The 18,098-nt window shown below is 42.9% G+C and overlaps 1 protein-coding gene across 1 annotated transcript in view; it reads right to left on the minus strand.

Moving 5' to 3' along the window:
- LMBRD1 (LMBR1 domain containing 1) overlaps positions 1–18,098 on the minus strand; it is an 890,221-nt gene that overhangs the window by 267,394 nt on the left and 604,729 nt on the right. Inside the window, exon 14 of the mRNA XM_078648011.1 lies at positions 11,817–11,898. Coding sequence (XP_078504137.1) covers positions 11,817–11,898 — 82 coding nt within the window. The remainder of the gene's footprint in view (positions 1–11,816; positions 11,899–18,098) is intronic.

The raw sequence follows: 18,098 nt of genomic DNA on the forward strand, positions 1-18,098 counted from the left end.
TGCATTGTATTTAGGTATAATACAATTAGCGCCTATCTATATTGTTAGAAAAGTATATTGCACACTGCTTACAATTGAAAATATGTATAAAAAAACAGCGAAATTTATTAAACTGACAAACAGGGGAATGGGTCAGCTTTCTGTTTTCAGGGTGACTTTGAATAGGAAAAGCTGCATGGAAAATTTGCACACAGAATAGGACAGCTGGGAAGAGTTAAAAGTCAGTTCTATATTTAGAAGCCTGGCAGGGCTACCAGAGCAAGGTCTGCTTTGACATTTTGACATCTGAAACCTTTTGAAAGACAAGATGGCAGCGCAGGGAAAGAAGGAGGAGTTGTGCTTATTTTTTGTTGGCAAAAGCAAGTTTTTATGCACTCATATGAATATACCTCAATACAATTGTATATGTGAGCTTGGCCATATATACAGCACTAAAGCTTTTAGTTTGGTGCTTACTAGGGCTGAGCCAATGGGATTTAGTTTGAATTCATTCGCCCTCATGTTTCATTTGTACATTTGCTAAAAGGATTGGGGTTTGGGTATTCATGTTTTTTTAGTTCTCCTCAAAAGTGCTATGTACCTCCTATAACTTTTTTTATGGCCGGTTGCTACAAATAGGGGTTAATAGTGTTGACAGAAGTGAAACCTGTTTCAGGTTTCCTACTGTCAAAATGGGGGAAGGAGGCTAGCTCCTCTACAAATTAAGGCTAGGTAAAATATATGTTGCTCTCTCCTTTTCTCAATTTTTTTAGCCTGTCTAAATTGTCTGTGAAATAGCAATGAGACACTTAATTGGCTATTAGGTAATACTGTTTTAAACATTGTTAGCATTATAAAAATGAATAAATATATATGTTATGTTACTTCCCATCCTGTTTGATGAAAATATGACAGGATAAATAGTCTAGATTGTTGTTCCCTTATTTGACCTTTAAGAGGAACTAGATGTGGGTAGTTTTTGTTCTACAATTCTTAGGTGATAACACCATTATTGTATGTTATTTGATGCTACATAGTTTTGCAAGGGCATTGCTAGTTGTTTATTAGCTAGTCCGTGTAAATAAACTGACAGTCCTTATTAGAGCTGATGTTGCATAGTTTGGATCATGAAAAGTAGAACGTAGGGAAGATGCCCATGTGATCCTTAGCAAAAAAAATGTTTTAAGGAAATGTTGTTTTATAGATAAGAACCCCTGTTAAATTAGCAGTTTTAGATTTTTCCTGCTTCTCCTATAACATGAGAGCATGGTCCTAAGCATACAATGTAGGTGCTTTCATTAAGAAGAAGAATTTTAGAAGTGTCTGCAGTCCTATACAAGTAATGTAAAGTTTATGAGCAAAAGTGTAGAACATTTCCTTTGTTTTAGGGTTTTCAAATTAGTACACAGGAATACACCAATGTAAGGATTTAGGGTATGTCTGTGTTGTTTTTCTCTTGTCCTCACAATTTAGTAAATGAATACAGACTTCATTGGCTGCTTGGGTTTTAGTGATGTATTACTCTTGTCAGTTCACCAAAGAGTTCCTTTTATACTTGCCAATAGGTCCAGGCTGTTGTTTTTTTTACTCTCTCATAGATAGATGAAAGTGGTTCTTGGGTGCCTAGCTAATATAAGGGGCGTCCCAAGACTAGGAAGTATTCTGACACTATCCTCTCTGTTGATAGACTGTTTCTGTGCCTTGTCTAAAGACCTTTTGTTCTGTCCACCAATAGATATTTGCTGCCTTACAACCATTGCCAGAGGGGCCCGGACATGAGATTCAGCCTGGGGAGTCAGTGTCAGCACCAGTCCAACTTGAAGCCAAAGTGAAGGTAACCAGCACAGGCATTGCTGGCAACTAGGACATCAGTGAAGGCGGAAGCCCTGAAATTAATTGTGTAACCCTGCCACTGTCTTGGGCGAAAGAAGGGGCCAAAAATCAGAAAGGAGAAATCGTGGATATTGCCCAGATGAGAGTCACAGACCGACCAGAATGGCGAGGAGGCTTTGCTTGAGGCGACCCCTTTTGAAACAAGGGTTGCTTCAGAGATCCTAGCATCAGGCCTCTGAATCCTGGTCCTAAAGTGAATGCAAGTTTGCTCCTTTGTTTGTTGGTCAAGAGATACCTGGGTACACTGGATGCAATGTGTGGTCCCAACGAATGAGCAGTGTGCCAGCATAGCAATACAGGAGTTAGGGAAGAACTTGAGTTCAGGGTACAGGAGCTGTATCTCTGGTGCCTGTTAGATTGAAGTGAAGAAAACTGGTGCACTGCCTGAGACACTGGACAGGATCGCTAAGAGCCTTTGCCTGGTGGGTGACTGCCCTATCCTGAAAGAAGAGACTTTTTCCTTGAAACTGGGCTGTGATTCTGGAGTTGCGAGTTGTGCAGCTCCACCGTGGAAACAACAAGAGCCTGCCTCTGTGGCTCAAACAGACACAGGGAGAAGACTCCCCCTGGTTGGTTGTACAACTGCTTCAATAATGTACCCCTTTAGTCGTCCCATTTTTGAGGAGAGGCAGCCCTTTGAAGCTCTTCGTCCTAATTCCTATGGCCCTGTGTGGTCCTCCTGATCCCAGATATGATTGATGTTCTAGCCCTCATAAAAGGAAAATGGACAAGTTGCCCTGAAAATGTTTACTAGATGGTTTTAGGATTTGCTTTTGCATAGGACTAAATAAATGATAATTCTGTTTGTAATAGTGGTCATTACTCTCTCCTACTGTCTGTATGTTAATTATGACCTAATGTTTCGTTCCCTTTGTATTCGTGCTTATACTTTATATATACCCGCTTAATGAAATGTTTAGAATGGAAAATGCCCACCTAGCAATGAATTAGGATATTGATAAATTTATGAAAATTAATTTGCAAATATTTTCTATTTTCCTACTGGATCGTAGAAATGTCTATAGCTCATGCTAAAAGGACTACCTGTTAAATATTGCAGGGATTTGTTAGCATGAACTGAAAGCCATTTTGTATTTCTGGCAGCCATCTTGTTTGGCATGTGCTGCCACATGCTCTCCATGTGCTCTGTCCTACCTCAGTGTTGACTGCTCTTGTACTCTGCCTAGAAACGAACTATATTTAGCATCTTCCACCTTCGCACATGCTCAGAAGGGCCTAGCTAGTAGAATGCACCTGCTTCTCTAGTATAACTGTCAGGCTATTTTTGCTGCTGTATGGAGAAGTAACTCTCCTCCCACTTTGTTGAGCAAGCAGATCTTGCATGCCCATCTTAGGCATTTTGCATGCTTAAATGAGCCAGGACTGCCCCTTGGTCTTATGCTGACTATGTAACCCTAAGCATATATAAGGCCCCTGTTTTCTGTACTCCTTAGACTGCCTCATTCAGTTGCTAAGGCTTCTGTGTGACGTAGTCTCCCTCATCTGAGGTGAATAAATGCATTCTTTTTATATTTCAGCTTCTGTGCCAATTTCTTCTTTGTTGGTTTAAAAGGACCAAGTATCAGTGGGACCCCTGAGAAGGTTTCTATTTTCTACAGTATGTGCCTTCAGCAAAATGGATAGAGGCATACCCAACAAAGGATAATACAGCTCTCACTACAGCGAAGGTGCTTCTAAAGTAGTTTTTCCCTAGATATAGTGTTTGCAAACTTTTGTGGAGTGACAACCTACCTCATTTTATTGGGCAAGTTGTTGAGCATGTCCTGAAAGGATTAGGAATCAAACAGAAGTTCCATGCAGTCTTCCACCCACAGGATTAGTGGAGAGGCACAACGCTACACTGAAACTGAAATTAGCGAAAATTCTGGCTTCCTTGTCTCTAAAGTGGCCAGATGCACTACCCTTGGCATTGTTGTCCATAAGATCGGTGCCACATTCACGATCTGGGCTTACAACATATGAGGTGGTGTTTGGGAGACCGATGAACATTTGGGGAGTTCCTAAGCCACGCCCCATACATGATGTTCCATGTGTTCTGATGAATGATTATTTGGCACAGTTAACAGACAGTTTGATCTCTATTCATCAACAGGTTCGAGAAGCTCTTCCTGAGAGATCTACAGGTGAGGCCCACAGACTCCGTCCTGGCGACCACGTGATGGTAAAGGTCTTCGACAAATCGAACAGCTTGGAGCCGAGGTGGCGAGGACCAGAGCAGGTGCTCCTTGCGACAAGGACTGCAGTTCAAGTGACGAATCGAAAGAATTGGGTCCATAGTACTCAGTGCAAGACAGTACTACCTACCTTGGTAGAACCTGCTGTGTTGACCAACCATCGAGAGATTCTGGAGACGGAGAAAGGTCAAGCTATCTCACCTGACGAATCTGCGGAAATCTTCCCGGACCAGACGATCGCTGGAGAATCCCGATATCAGCTGGAACCAAGGAAAGAATCTGCTTTTCCAAAAAAGACTGGTTGAGCTACCGCCCTGGGTTGGTGAAACGGATTGCCGATGTGGCAAGGGGGGGGGATCAGTCCTGCATAGTGTAGTGACACCCGTCTTGACCCTCGGTGAAGAAATCAAAGCCTGCCCAGGTAATAATGTCTGTTGAAAGATCAACAGTTGCTAAGATCTGCAATAAGAAAATAATTTGTGCTGTAGGGTTTGTTGTGGCTCCTGCTCGACAGCTTTTGATCGCCACTACTCCAGTGCGAGTTGAACACCACTATTTTTCGCTTCCCTACCAAGAGCAGAAGCATTGACAATCCTACCTAAATAATACATTCATCCAGATGTTGCATCATACTCATAATGCCACAAATACTACCAACTGTTGGGTGTGTGGGATGATACCTGCTCACCAGAAAAAGGGAGGAACACCTTTCATTCCTCTTCCATTCTCGCACAATGGTTCTTGCCAAGCTTGGTATGCGCTTTTGTTTGCATCTGGAAAGCCTTCAGTAGGTGGGATTAACTTTCACCTCAATAAAGTATGCTGTCAAGATGAAGATGGTTATCCTCAAGCTAAAGGGACCAAATGGGAATGGGAAGAGTATCAACCTGAAAATATTTCAACACCATATGTCTTCACGAATATGAGATCTATCAAGAACTATGGACCATTTGTGATTTCTGTTACTAGAGCTAAAGCAGATTTATGTATTAGTAGTGTTGGGAGAATTCCAGTGGGGAGAAGTGAATGTACTGTAATTCTAACCATTGAAGGTGCCAATAACAGCAGTTTTACAGCCTCGCATAATACTTAATTTGTTTGTGGCAATAAGGGATATTATCAACTACCTCTAGGGTGGTCAGGGGTCTGCCACGTGTCCTTTCTGTTGCCCCCTGTGTTTTTGGCACCTGCATCATATCATCGTGATTTCCGACTGTACAATGACATTTCCAGAAGCAGGAATAAGAGGACTGATGAAGTGGACCAGACTGACACCACTCTGCAAAAATACGTTCATTTCAATTTGGGTTTGTTTTTCTTCGTGGGTGCTGCATTGAACAGCAGAAAGATAAGGCAATTGACCCAATCAGACAGCTCTGGCACTTGGGAACATTACAGAGGAGCTGCAAGTTGCGAGGTTTGTAGCACTCCAGAATCGCATGGTGCTAGATGTGATTTTGGCTGATCAAGGTGGTGCATGTCGCATCATCGGCAGCAGCTGTTGTTTTTTAATTCCGGATCACTCGCCTTCGGTATATGATGCAATCTCTAAACTGCATAAGATTGCTGCAGAGATTCACCCAGAGACTAGTACATGGACTTTTTTTAACTAGATGTGGACACTCTTTATTACTTGGGGGCTGGAAGCTACTGACTATTCTATGTATACGATTTACATGCTGTATATGTATACAATGTGGTCCTATGCTGTGCTCTATTTGCATCACTGCTTGTACACCTGCCAAGAGAAATGTTGCAAAAATGAAAGACTAACAAATGCTAAATAAAGAGGTCACTGAACTGATGAACATCGATGTACAGGTTGCATATCTAGATTACCCCAGATGAACGACTGTCTTCAGCCAATGCTAAAAGGGTCGTCTGTTGTAATTTGGCAGCGATTGGGTTAGCATTAGCAGAAGCCATCCTGTATTTAGAGGTTATATTATCCGTTTTGTGGTATCCATTTTGTATTTCTGGCAGCCATCTTGTTTGCCATGTGCTACCACGTGCGTGCCATGTGCTCTGTCCTACCTTGCTGTAGTCTGCTCTTGGAATCTGCCTAGAGACAGGTTATATTTAGCTTCTTCTGCTTTGCACATGCTCAGTTGAGCTTGCAGCTGTCCATGCAGCTGCGGTTAGTCTGTAACTGTCGGGATGCGTTCACCAGAATTAGCAACTGTTAACTCCTCCCAATTGTTGACTGTGCATTTTCTGTATGACCTTATATGTACCTAAAACCTTCTTCTTGTACTTGTACCGCCTTCTTTTGAGCCCCTGTGTGGGTATAAAAGGACCAAGCTCCTTCCATTCAGTGTGCTACTTCATACATTACCGAAGGGTGCTGTGTGAATGTGGCTCCACCTCATGAGGTTTAATAAATCTTGTATTTTCAATTCCAGTTTCTTCGCCAACTTCTATCCTATTGGTCTGAGGACTCTGTGCAGAGAAAGGCGAACCCCTAGCACTGGTAGGCCTTGCTGAGGCCCACTACTACACAGGGTATGAGGTTATGTGACATATGGAGTGTGCGGTATCCGGATCCGAGATCCTTATTTTGCCATACTCTGGCGAATAACACATTTAGTCGACTTGACTATTGTTTCCTATTGCCGGACTTAGTCCCGGATGTGGAAGGGATAGCTTAGTTGCCCTGTTCTCTGTTGGACCATTCCCAGTCTTGCTTATGCTTGGCACTAAGTGAACTCAACGGGCGATACCTACATGGAGGTTGCAGTCGGAGGCACTTTCGGATCCTCCCTTCGCCGCGTCAATTGCGGAGGAACTTTCGAGATATTTCGAAGGAGAACTGGGGTCGCATCCACGAGTGCGATGGGATGGTAAGCTATTAAAGTTGTAATCAGAGGGGTCTGTATAAAGACATCGTGCGTTGCCAACTTGAGCCAGACATAAAAATACAGGGGAAAAAACTGGGTGACGTAGAGGCGGGCCTTCCCACAACTCCCCATCTTATGGAAGAATGGTGTACTGCATGCAGGGTACTAAGGAGTCCCTACGCCATCTGAGAAAATGTAATTATACAGCGTACCAGCAGCACTTACATATGGAGGGGGATAGGTTCAGAGCTTTGCTTGCCAAACTGGAAAGAGGTGAGACACTGACATCTCCTATAATAAAAATGAAAACGGTTGAGGGGAAAGTGGTATACAACCAAACGGTGATCCTTGGTATCTTGACTGATCATCTGGCTACGGTATATACAGAACAATTGTCTCCGCCCCAGGACTTGATTAGGGACTTTCTGACTACCCTTAATCTTCCCCACCTAGAGAATGAAACTAGGGCGCTGATCACCAAAGAAGTAATGGAGGCAATAAGAGGTCTAAATCCAGCCACAAGCCCTGGGAGTGACGGTCTCAGGTCCGAGTTCTATAAGCGGTTCACACCCCTCTTGTTGGGTCACCTCGCAGAAGTGTATAATGAGGCCTTCAAGACCCAGGCCTTACTGGCCATTGATGAGGGAAGCAGTAGTCATCATGATCCCCAAACCAGATAGAGATCCATAGCCACTGAGCTCGTACTGCCCGATATCGCTTTTAAACCCAAGATATGAAAATCCTAAGGTGAATACTGGTGGCTTGGCTCTTACCGCATATACCCTTCTTGATACACCCGTACTAGGCTGGATTAATTCCCAAAGGTAGTACCGCCCATAATCTATGACGCTTGGCACACATGTGTCACTCTCCATTCCTGGAAAGGGAGGACCATGCTTTGGCGCTGCTTGACATTCAACAAGCTTTTGATTTAGTGTACTAGTCCTATACGAGGGTGGTCCATCGAGTAATGGAGTGGAACAAAGGGTTCCTTAAATGGTTACAATTGCTGTATACGAACCCTCATGCTAGGGTCTGACTTGCACATATGACCTCGAAGACCTTTGCACTGATGCAGGGTACTAGACAGGGGTGCCGCTGCTATTTGCGGCAGTGATGGAACCTTTAGTGGCGACATTGAGGGAACAAAAGGGTAGGTGGGGGATTCAACTAGGAGACACCAACCACGTGGTCTCTATGTATGCCGACGATACCTTGGTGTATATCTGGCAACCGACACAGGCAGTCCCTTTATTACTAGATGTATTGCAGACATTCGGGGACGTGTCCAGATTAAAAACAAACCCCACTAAGTCCAAGCTGGTTCCAATTGAACGGTTGACAAGAAGACCGACTGATATATTACCTGCTGAAGGACTCTCATGGGCGACAGTCGAACCGAAATACTTGGGGTTTAAACTGGCACAGACACCCGAAAGATACCTGGAGCTCAATATTGGAAGGGTAGTGGAAGAAATATGCGATTTGGTGCGTTTCTGGCTGGAGTTACCGCTGTCCCGTATGGGCAGGATTGCAATTACAAAAATTATTATTTTACCCTGATGTCTATATGAGGTACAACATAGTCTGTTAATTGAATTGTTATGGTGCTATAAACGTAAACGGGTCAGCCTGATGACATTGCAGAGAACGTGGTGGGAAGGAGCTTTGGAGGTGCCATGTCTGGAATTGCATTATTTGGAATCCTAATGGCAACACGTGATTCATTAGTTAGACTAACACAATAATTGGGAGAAACGCCTCCTTGAGGGTACTTACGGAGGGAATTCTTTACCAGAGTTTCTGCTAAGGGGTGCAAGGGTCCCACCCGCCTGCCCATATATTATCCACTAACAATGGAAGAACTCTTTGAAAATAAACAGTTTCTTACATGCGAAAATGCGGAGGCCACCTTTCTGCAGTATGGGAGAATTGCCTGGGTGGCCCGTGAATTGTGGACCTTTTTCCCAGAGGAGCCTGCTACAACAAACGTTCTCCAAGTGATGCTCTATATGGCACAGGGAAGTCGCTTCATCTCTCATTTATACCGAGAGAGCTGGGACGACTTGACAGTTAATGTACTTTCCTTCCAAGCACGATGGAATGAAGCCATGGGAGACTCCCTAACGACATAGGAATGGATTAGAGTACATGAAGGGGTTAAAGGCATGAGTTTGAACGCGAAGTTCAAATTACTTCAGTATAGTTTCATTCATCAAACTTACCTTACCAAAATAATAAGCAGAATATATCCGAACTGCTCGAGTGAGTGTCCTCGATGTAGAGCCTCAGACGCAGATTTATTTCATATGGTGTGGTCCTGCCCTGTTCTAGGCCGCTATTGGACTGAAATTCTAAACAAGCTAAAAAAAGCCACGGGTTGGGAGGTACCTAAAGATAGCCGCACAGTGTTATTAGGCTTACTACCTACTCCCAAGAAAAATAACCTAAGCAGGAAATTTGCAATGCTGGCACTCGTACTAGGAAAGCTGTGAATCGCCATATCTTTGTTGAGTCCCAGCCCACCAAAGACAGGGGCATGAATGACAGATGTCTGAGAATGGGCAACTGCAGAGGCAGTTCGAATTAAACAACTCAGACAAGATGAAAAGTTGGAGGAGTACCTACGAGCTTGGGCAATAACTAAACTGGATATGAGAAGTTCACCAGCACCCACTGATCCAGGCCCAGATAACTCTGACCAACTTGTGGATCCCGTGGGGGGAGATGACCAGGAGTAGGACAGGACATGTGAGAAAATATGATAGGCATCAAGGTGGAAAACACGGAGGATGTTGCACTAGCACACCAACACGGTAGAGGGAGGGGATAGTTAAGGAGGGTAAAAGTTATTCTCTTGTTTTGGCAGAAGAATTATTATCTGAGGATGGTGCATTATATATGTAGCTTATTAATGAGTAAGGTGAAAGCTATCTGCTTGTTAGCGATATGGATAAAAACTTGACTGTTTACTTAATATCAAGATGCTTCAGATGAATGCCTATGCTCGACACTTTATACATATGATATAAATGCCAATAAAGATAGTTCGCCCAATCACCACAAATGTAATATACAATCATGTTCATATATAGCTTAGCTTTCCTCAGCAGCAACTCTATGAATGTTATGAACACATCACTATAGCATTCAAACTAAGTAAACAAAAACATTGCAAACATAAAGCATAACACTTAAAGTCCAACCTGAAAAGTATTGCTTAGCTTGGGAAATATGTCCTTCCAATGCCTAACTCCAAATAAGCTATTATTGCAGGTCGAGGGTAAGTAAAAACGGGTTTTACCTTCCATCACTGCTTTCAGCTTAAGAGGATGAAATTGTTTTTATTCCACATTCCTATCAGAAATGGCTGCCTTTAGTGCATTAAATAGCATACAAGCTCAGTGCCGCCAGCATTAACGTAAAAATAGAAACTTATCTTTTTCAGTGCTATTGGTTCATGTATCAGTTATGTCCTTCTGAAACTTTTAAGGTGGTCAATTTATTTGTCTTTCATACTAGGCACTCCCTTCCCCATGCGTCTAGGTTAATGTTATTTAAATATGCATTCCAAAAAAAACCTACTCAACTGCCAGCATAATATGCATGAAATAATGGGACCGAGTATAAGGATTAAATGCCGCCTAGGCAATGTTTTCAGGATGGAAAATTAGAAGGCTTCACATAAGCTGGGACAGGAAACACTAGATGAATATGGAGTCATAGACTGGTTTTCCTGGTCAAACGATTAAAATTTGGTTCGTCTAAACCTCATATTGCCAAGGCTAAAAACGACAAGCAGGTGTATGCACTAGAGAGGGCCTCTCGATAGAACAATGGGTCCCTGAAAACCAGAACATTAATCAGCACCAAGATTTAAAAAAAAACAGACTATTATTTTGAAGGGAGTTGCTGGGGAAATTAAGACTGCTCCTATGATTGTTTTTTCCCTAGAAGATGGTTTATGTTTAACATAAGAATTTTTGAAAGATAGAATCTTAAGAGATTCTGCAATTCCAGGTAAACCCAAATCACATGGTTTGACCGAAACCACTTTACTTTTTGCATCAGGTTTAACGGTGCTTTATAACTAGTACATCTAAAAGAGAGCATTCCATTATTTTGGTCTTAAAAACATGGAACCAAGGGTGGCACCTGTTCTGCACTGGGACCCATTATATTAGTACCCCTTAAAAAATATAAAGTGCATTTTAATCAGTGGTTCTCACACATAATTTGCACATCATAAATCTAGAGATAGTGTGATACGCAGTAGAGGAAAGTCTAGAGGGAGATGAGTTTAGTTACAAATGATCACCATAATATTTCTATCAAAAATGCTGTAGGCACCATGGCTCATCAGGCTGTCCCAATGACCTGCTTCTGGAGTTCCGAGATGTGCCAAGTCACGAGAAATTCAAGTATAAAGAGGAAGGCTCACAAACATTAAAGCACTTTGAAAAAGTATACCGCTTCCATTAATGATAAAAACAAGGTTGATTTGGGATACAATACCTCATTGTTTTAATTCTTCTTCATTATACATTCACCAGTGCCGACCATTTCACTTAATCACATAATTGATAGATTGATTTTGTGGCACGTCATGCAGGCCAAAAATATTTTAATCTAATGACATATCCCATGTAGACGTCTGCTAAAATGGACTAGTTCTTCTAGATACCAAATTAAATAGAATGGGTACCGATTTTCAAGTACAACAATGTTAATCAATTTTATCTCTCTGATGTGTGATAATTACACGACAACCATAAATGTGTATCCTATTAGTGGAAAATTAACAGCTTGAGGACAAATATGATAGGTGAGTTAGCGAATTCATCCATTGCCAAATATAGGTGCAGACTGCATCTAAGAAAACGTTCGCATAAGAGATCTGAGATCAATTCACCTTCAGGAGCATTTGCATCGCAGTCTTTAGACATATACGTTGTGGAGTTTCCCAGTTGCACATCACCGTAAGTTGCGTTTCCCTAAATAACAGTAAAGATCAATTAAATGTACTAAACCGAATGTTCTTATTTAGTACAAAATATGGTAACACATTTTTCAAATCCATCAGACAACAACGAAAAATAATTAAGTGTTTTTCAGTCACAATGAGTAACTCACCAGCTCAGAAGACCACAAGTCACTGAACTAACCTTCAAACAACTGAACTGTTAGAAATAGTTAACCGACTAATGTTTCAATCTGCAGCTTCAGTCAATCTTGTATGCATTATGCTTTGTCTACTCCCATTTGAGGAACACAGTATATAATGTGTGGCAGGGCCAGAAGCTGCTTTTGAATATAATGTCCTACACATAAGCTAAGCAGACACTACAGTTCCATGTTTTCAGTGCGTTGGTGCAAATTGAAACTTGATTCATGCTTGCATCTTTAGCATTCTGTTTTTATTACTATGTTACACTGTGCCCTCGATGATGAATGTAGGGTCAATGCACGGAGAGGCATTGGAGAGACCTGAAGTACTGGCGTTTGTCGATCTGCTGTATGCCTGCGCATCAGTGACCAGAGCCTTTTACCACAAATCTATATGTCATAGACTGAATCATTTTCTAAAACAACGAGGAGGAGGAGAAAGCGGCAACTCACTTGCAAGGTGTGTTAAGTTCTCCCAAGACTAGTTTCATAACCAACATTTTACAACATATAGACTGCTATGTGAAGCAAATGTGTCATGGCTAAAGGGATGTCACGAGGGACCTACCCACAAGTGCTGGACAGGTTTGATCAGTGTGATGGTCGTCACTAAAGACATGATTTTTTTGCCTGAGGTGGACTATTCTTGAGCTCTTGTGAACCAATAATTTAGATTAGAACAGCTGGATATTTAATGAGGGAGAGGAAGACATTCAACAGTTAAAAACTATATATTGGTTAGTTGTATATCACTTTCTCACCAACCTACATCAATAAAAAGAGGGGTTATTGGCAACCTTTCAATGCCTTGTATTAGCCAACATGTTTCGGTCCAATGGAAAACCATTAGCAACTCTTCATGGCCTTGTGTTAGTCGATATGTTTCTGCCCATAAGAAAGTCAACTGCTCAAAGGCATTCATCAGGACCATGACCACTGGCACTTTTGATGATGCCTACTCAGAAGGTGAAGAGTAGTGCATGGGAAGAGAAAAATGAATTGTGGTAAAACAAAATTGGACGTGGACTGAAAACTTTAGAGCACTCACAACCAAGTGAGACACTAGACCCCCCTCTTCATCTTGCATGCTTTAGTGAAATTTATATCTAAAGTAAAGTGTCAGTGGCACTTCTATTTTGTAGTTATATTTAGGAAATGATTTTTTGGTTTACTTATATCTTCAAGATTGTTTGGTGAATCTACGCAAAACTCTACAAAAAAGTGTTACTTTTTCCAAGTTTGCACATGGAAAGTTTCAGGGGCATCTGTCAAGCGGGGGCTGAGAATAAGAGGGGGTCCCAAAACACTTTTTCCCCTTTCACTTTTCCATAGGAAGTTTAGACACAGCTACAGACAAAACCCCTGAATGCATTTAGAATATATTTGGCAGAGAGGCAGGTCCTAGTTCAGAAAGAGTGCTTTTTGCAATTTGGTGTAAATCAGTTTGATAGAATTTGAGCAATTAATGCTCAAAAACATTGCATATTTCACGCTGCAGAGGCTCAGCGGACCAGGAGATCTCCTGCTGAGATTTGATTGGCTATCACCCCATCAACCATGAAAATGGGTAGCTATCTTAGGACTCGGAACTCAGTCCCGAGTCCTGAACACAAAATATAAGGAGGCAAGGTAGGGATACCCTGACACTCTAAGCCAGGGGCAAAAAACATTTTTTTTTAAACTGCCGTGATTCGCAGCGGAACCATAAATCGGTGGAAAACAGTAAAAAAAAAAAAACATGGTGACTTGCCATTTATTTTTACCTTTTGAAGATGGTGTGTGTGGCCCCCCTATTCTTCTTACTGGAATTTGGCCCTGGAGGATGGGGGTCCCTTTGGCCAACAAAGGGTCAGGGAGGGGCTGACCCCACCTGCCATTTATATATTTATATACATTTTGGCCCTGGGGGTTGGAGACCACCAGAGCACAAAAGCCAACACTAGGCCACGCATGCCAAAGTCTGTGCTCGGTGTGGGGTTGGAAGCCTGCAGTGGGGCTGGCTGCCTTTGGCTAGGTTGGCCGCAGGGCCTGGCACTGCAGCCAAACTCTCGCCATGCACGGCCAAAGTCTGTGCACACCGTGGGCTGCCTGCAGGGGGGGATGGCCACAGAGCCTGTCTGCAAGACAGGCCCTGCAGCCAACCTCTAGCCACACATGGTCAAAGGACATGCACAGTGTGATGCTGGAAGCCGGGCCTGGCTGCAGAGTTGGATGGTTGGCTTTACGTATAGTACAAAATATTACTTTATGTTAAAAAAAAACTTTCATTTAATGAAAAAAACAAAGGTTACAGTAACGTTATAGTTAGATGAAATTTCAGTGACAATGTAATGTTTTAAATGTACAATACCACTGAAATATATAGTTATAGTTAGATCTAGTAACTAATTCCTGCCCTAAGGTTATAACTTGCGGCCTTTCCATGCACTGCTACTTTAAATTACCTCACATATTACATCACTCATGACATCTTCCATGAAAACATTGATGCGAAAACTGTGCAGGGCAGTGGTTTGTAAGTGTTTTTTTTGTTTAAATCTTTTTATTAGGCTTTCTCTTTTCAGATTCCCATGTGGGACGTCATACAAGTCACAGGTCAATCATCCCATATGTAATTGTTACACATCAACTACAATTATAGTACATCATCATCATTTAGGTTCTATTCCTCCAAGTATGATTACACTTCATCTCTCATGGGTCTGTTACTCGGTGGACATTGAGGCCTGTGAACTGGGGTGTTGAGAAGGGTTGCGGGGTGGGGGTTGTGTCGGCTCAGGTGCCTCCTCTGTTGTCGTCTCTTGTTTAAATTGTATTAATAATTGCGCCCATTCCATAGAGATTGGGTGTTTGCGTGTGCCTTTCACCTCTTCCTCGCTCAAGGTCTCTTCCTCCGCTGCCCCCCCATTTGTTCACCGCTCCTATCCAAGCTGCTTCTGGGGGTCCAGTGGGGGCTCTCCAGTGCATGGCTATGTTTCTTTTTGCTAGGAGGATAGCTAGGGATGCTAATCCCACTGTAGTTTTTCAGACGTTTTCTTCCTGTAGATTCCGAAGGCCCATGCCTCCCATGTGGTAATGAGTAACAGGTTTACTATTGTTTGGAGTGTGTGATGTATTTTGTCCCAGTATCGTTGCAGGGATGGGCAGTCCCAGAACATGTGTCTGAAGTTCGCCTCTGGTGTCTGACATCGGGGGCATTTGAATTGTGTGTCCGGATAGTACTGGTGCAGTTTATCTGGTGTGAGATATGCACGGTGTAGGATATTCAACTGTATGTTTTTGAAACATGCATTTCTGGAAACCTTTATAGGGTATTCCAAGGCCTGGGTCCACTCTGCAGGGCAGTGGTTTGTATGTTCAAAATGTTACGTTGTAACTCAAATTTCCACACCTAGCTATAACATTACTTTAAGCTTTGTTTTTCCTAGTGAGTATATATGTGTAAAAATCTCTATCTATCTATCTATCTATCTATCTATCTATCTATCTATATCTATGAACAAGAGAATCCTCACACAAGCTGGGACCCAGGAGTGGCATCGGTGCACGTCAGGGTATGAGGAGTACTGAACATATATGTTAGATCTGGGGGTCTCTAGTTGGCAATGGTATTCGCCTTTGTCCAAATAGGGACCCTTACTTCTAAGTCAGGATAAGGGGATTACACTCCTTAACCCCTTCCATGCGGATGACAAAGCCAGCTCGTCATGGGCGTTACCTGCGCTACGCGGCTGACGAGCTGGCTTTGTCACAAACCGCGCGATTTTTAAATTTCAGCGCACAGCAGGAAAACCCGCTAGCGCGGTAGCGGTTAATAACCCCTGCTCACCCCCTTGGTAGCTTGGCACAAGCAGACAGGCTTATCTCAGAGGCAGTGTGTTAAGCATTTGTGAATATACACAGTAATACAGTGAAAACACCAAAGATGGACACAACACAGGTTTTATAAAAATACGTATTCTTTATATAGCCTTAAACACAAGACCCAAAACAACAAAAATCCACAATACTACACTTTAAGATTACTTAAAAGAGGATTCAAGTTGCTTAGTTCAAGTTGATGGTAAATGCGACAAAGTTCCCAACAAAGTACCTGGATGCGTAACGCAAAGTGAACAAAAGGCTTGCAAAAGGGGAGATGGAGTAGTTTCTGTCCTGTAACTCCAGTTCTGTAGTAGGGGTATCTCTGTTATAGTCATAATCTAGTGAATAGTCCCGCCCATGTGCATGGACCCCGGAGCAATCAAAAATAATCTCTTAAGCTGTCAAAACATGCAGAACTGCATCGACACTTAAGAGAGAATTTAAAGACAGATAATGCAGCCTATATCCACAGGCTACACTGTCCAGTACTTCGACTAGAAATTCCACCAAAATCCACAAACAGCACAGCCTGTCCAGGGTTTTCTAAGAGAAAAACGTTGCCTTCAACAGCAAAACCCTCTGGAATGATAGAGAGGAAGAAGTGGACAGACAAGCCCTATAGGTTGCCATTATGTGGCTCAGAATAGGATACTGTGCCTTTAAGAGTACTTTCCAGAAGTCTCACAGTATCCCAGAATGCACTGCAGGTCCCTTTTACTTTCAGTTCTTTTTGAAGGCGTAACACGACAGACCTGTAGCATTTCTTACATGAATATCTCTCTCCACCGGGGAGGAGGGCGGGCGCTTATGACTATAACAGAGATACCCCTACTACAGAACTGGAGTTACAGGACAGACACTACTCCTTCTGTAGTAGGGGATCTCTGTGTATAGTCATAACCTAGTGAATAGAATGGCAAGCCCATTCCCAGACCAAAGCGGCGGTGGAGAAAAGAGAAATAACACCACTACTGTGCGAACAGATTTCGCAGCGAAGCCTGCCCAACCTGAGCGTCTGCCCTGGCATCAGTGTCCAGGCAGTAATGCTTAGCAAAGGTATGGACCGACTTCCAAGTGGCCGCCTTGCAGATTTCTGCAATCGAAACATTACGGAGCAAAGCAGTCGTGGCAGCTTTGCCCCTGGTGGAATGAGCCTTCGGTTTACCCCCAAAGGTCTTATTAGCCTTTTGGTAACACAATTGTATACAGGACACAATCCACCTCGAGATGGACTGTTTAGAGGTAGCAAGACCCGTCCTGACTGATCCATAATTGATAAACAATTGGTCTGACCTACGAATATCCTTGGTTTTATCCAGATAAAATTTCAACACCCTCCTAACATCCAGGGAATGCAGGGACCTTTCCGCTGGAGAGGAAGGATTCTGAAAAAACGTAGGTAAAATTATGGTCTGGTTAACATGAAAATCAGATATACCTTTGGAAGAAATTTAGGGTGAGTACGCATAACAACCTTAGCAGCATGAAATACAGTATAAGGTTCTTGGCAACACAACGCCTGAATTTCACTAGCCGTGCGGGCCGATGTAATGGCCACGAGGAACGCCGCCTTCCAGGACAGGTGCTGCAACGAAGCCTAATGAATAGGTTCAAAAGGCTCCTTCATCAATCTGGACAGCACCACATTCAATTCCCATGAAGGCGAAGGAAGCCGGAAAGGAGGGAACACTTTCTTCAAGCCTTCCAAAAAATCTTTGATCACAGGGATCCGAAAGAAGGAAGTCTGTGAAGGGCATTTCCTGTAGGCAGTCAGCGCAGCAAGATGAACCTTAATGGAATGGACATTAAGGCCAGACTGCGCCAGATGTAGAAGATACGGATGGATGACATCTTCCTTACACGTCGTTGGGTCATAGTTCTTGGACTTGCACCAGATGCAAAACCTCTTCCACTTGTAAGCATAAGAAGTCCTAGTGGAAGGTCGCTTAGCCTCCTTCAGTATGTCCATGCAATCTTCAGGTAGATTCAAATGGCCATATTGCACTATCTCAGGCGCCATGCCGCCAAACTCAAAGACGAGAGGTTGGGGTCCAACATCTGCCCCCCGAACTTCGTGAGAAGGTTCGGCCTGCACGGCAGCCGTATGTGAGGAAGGAGAGACCAGTGAAGCAGGTCCGTGAACCACCACTGCCTGGGCCATTCC

Source organism: Lissotriton helveticus, chromosome 6 (genome assembly GCF_964261635.1).
Source record: "Lissotriton helveticus chromosome 6, aLisHel1.1, whole genome shotgun sequence".
Classification (NCBI taxonomy): domain Eukaryota; kingdom Metazoa; phylum Chordata; class Amphibia; order Caudata; family Salamandridae; genus Lissotriton; species Lissotriton helveticus.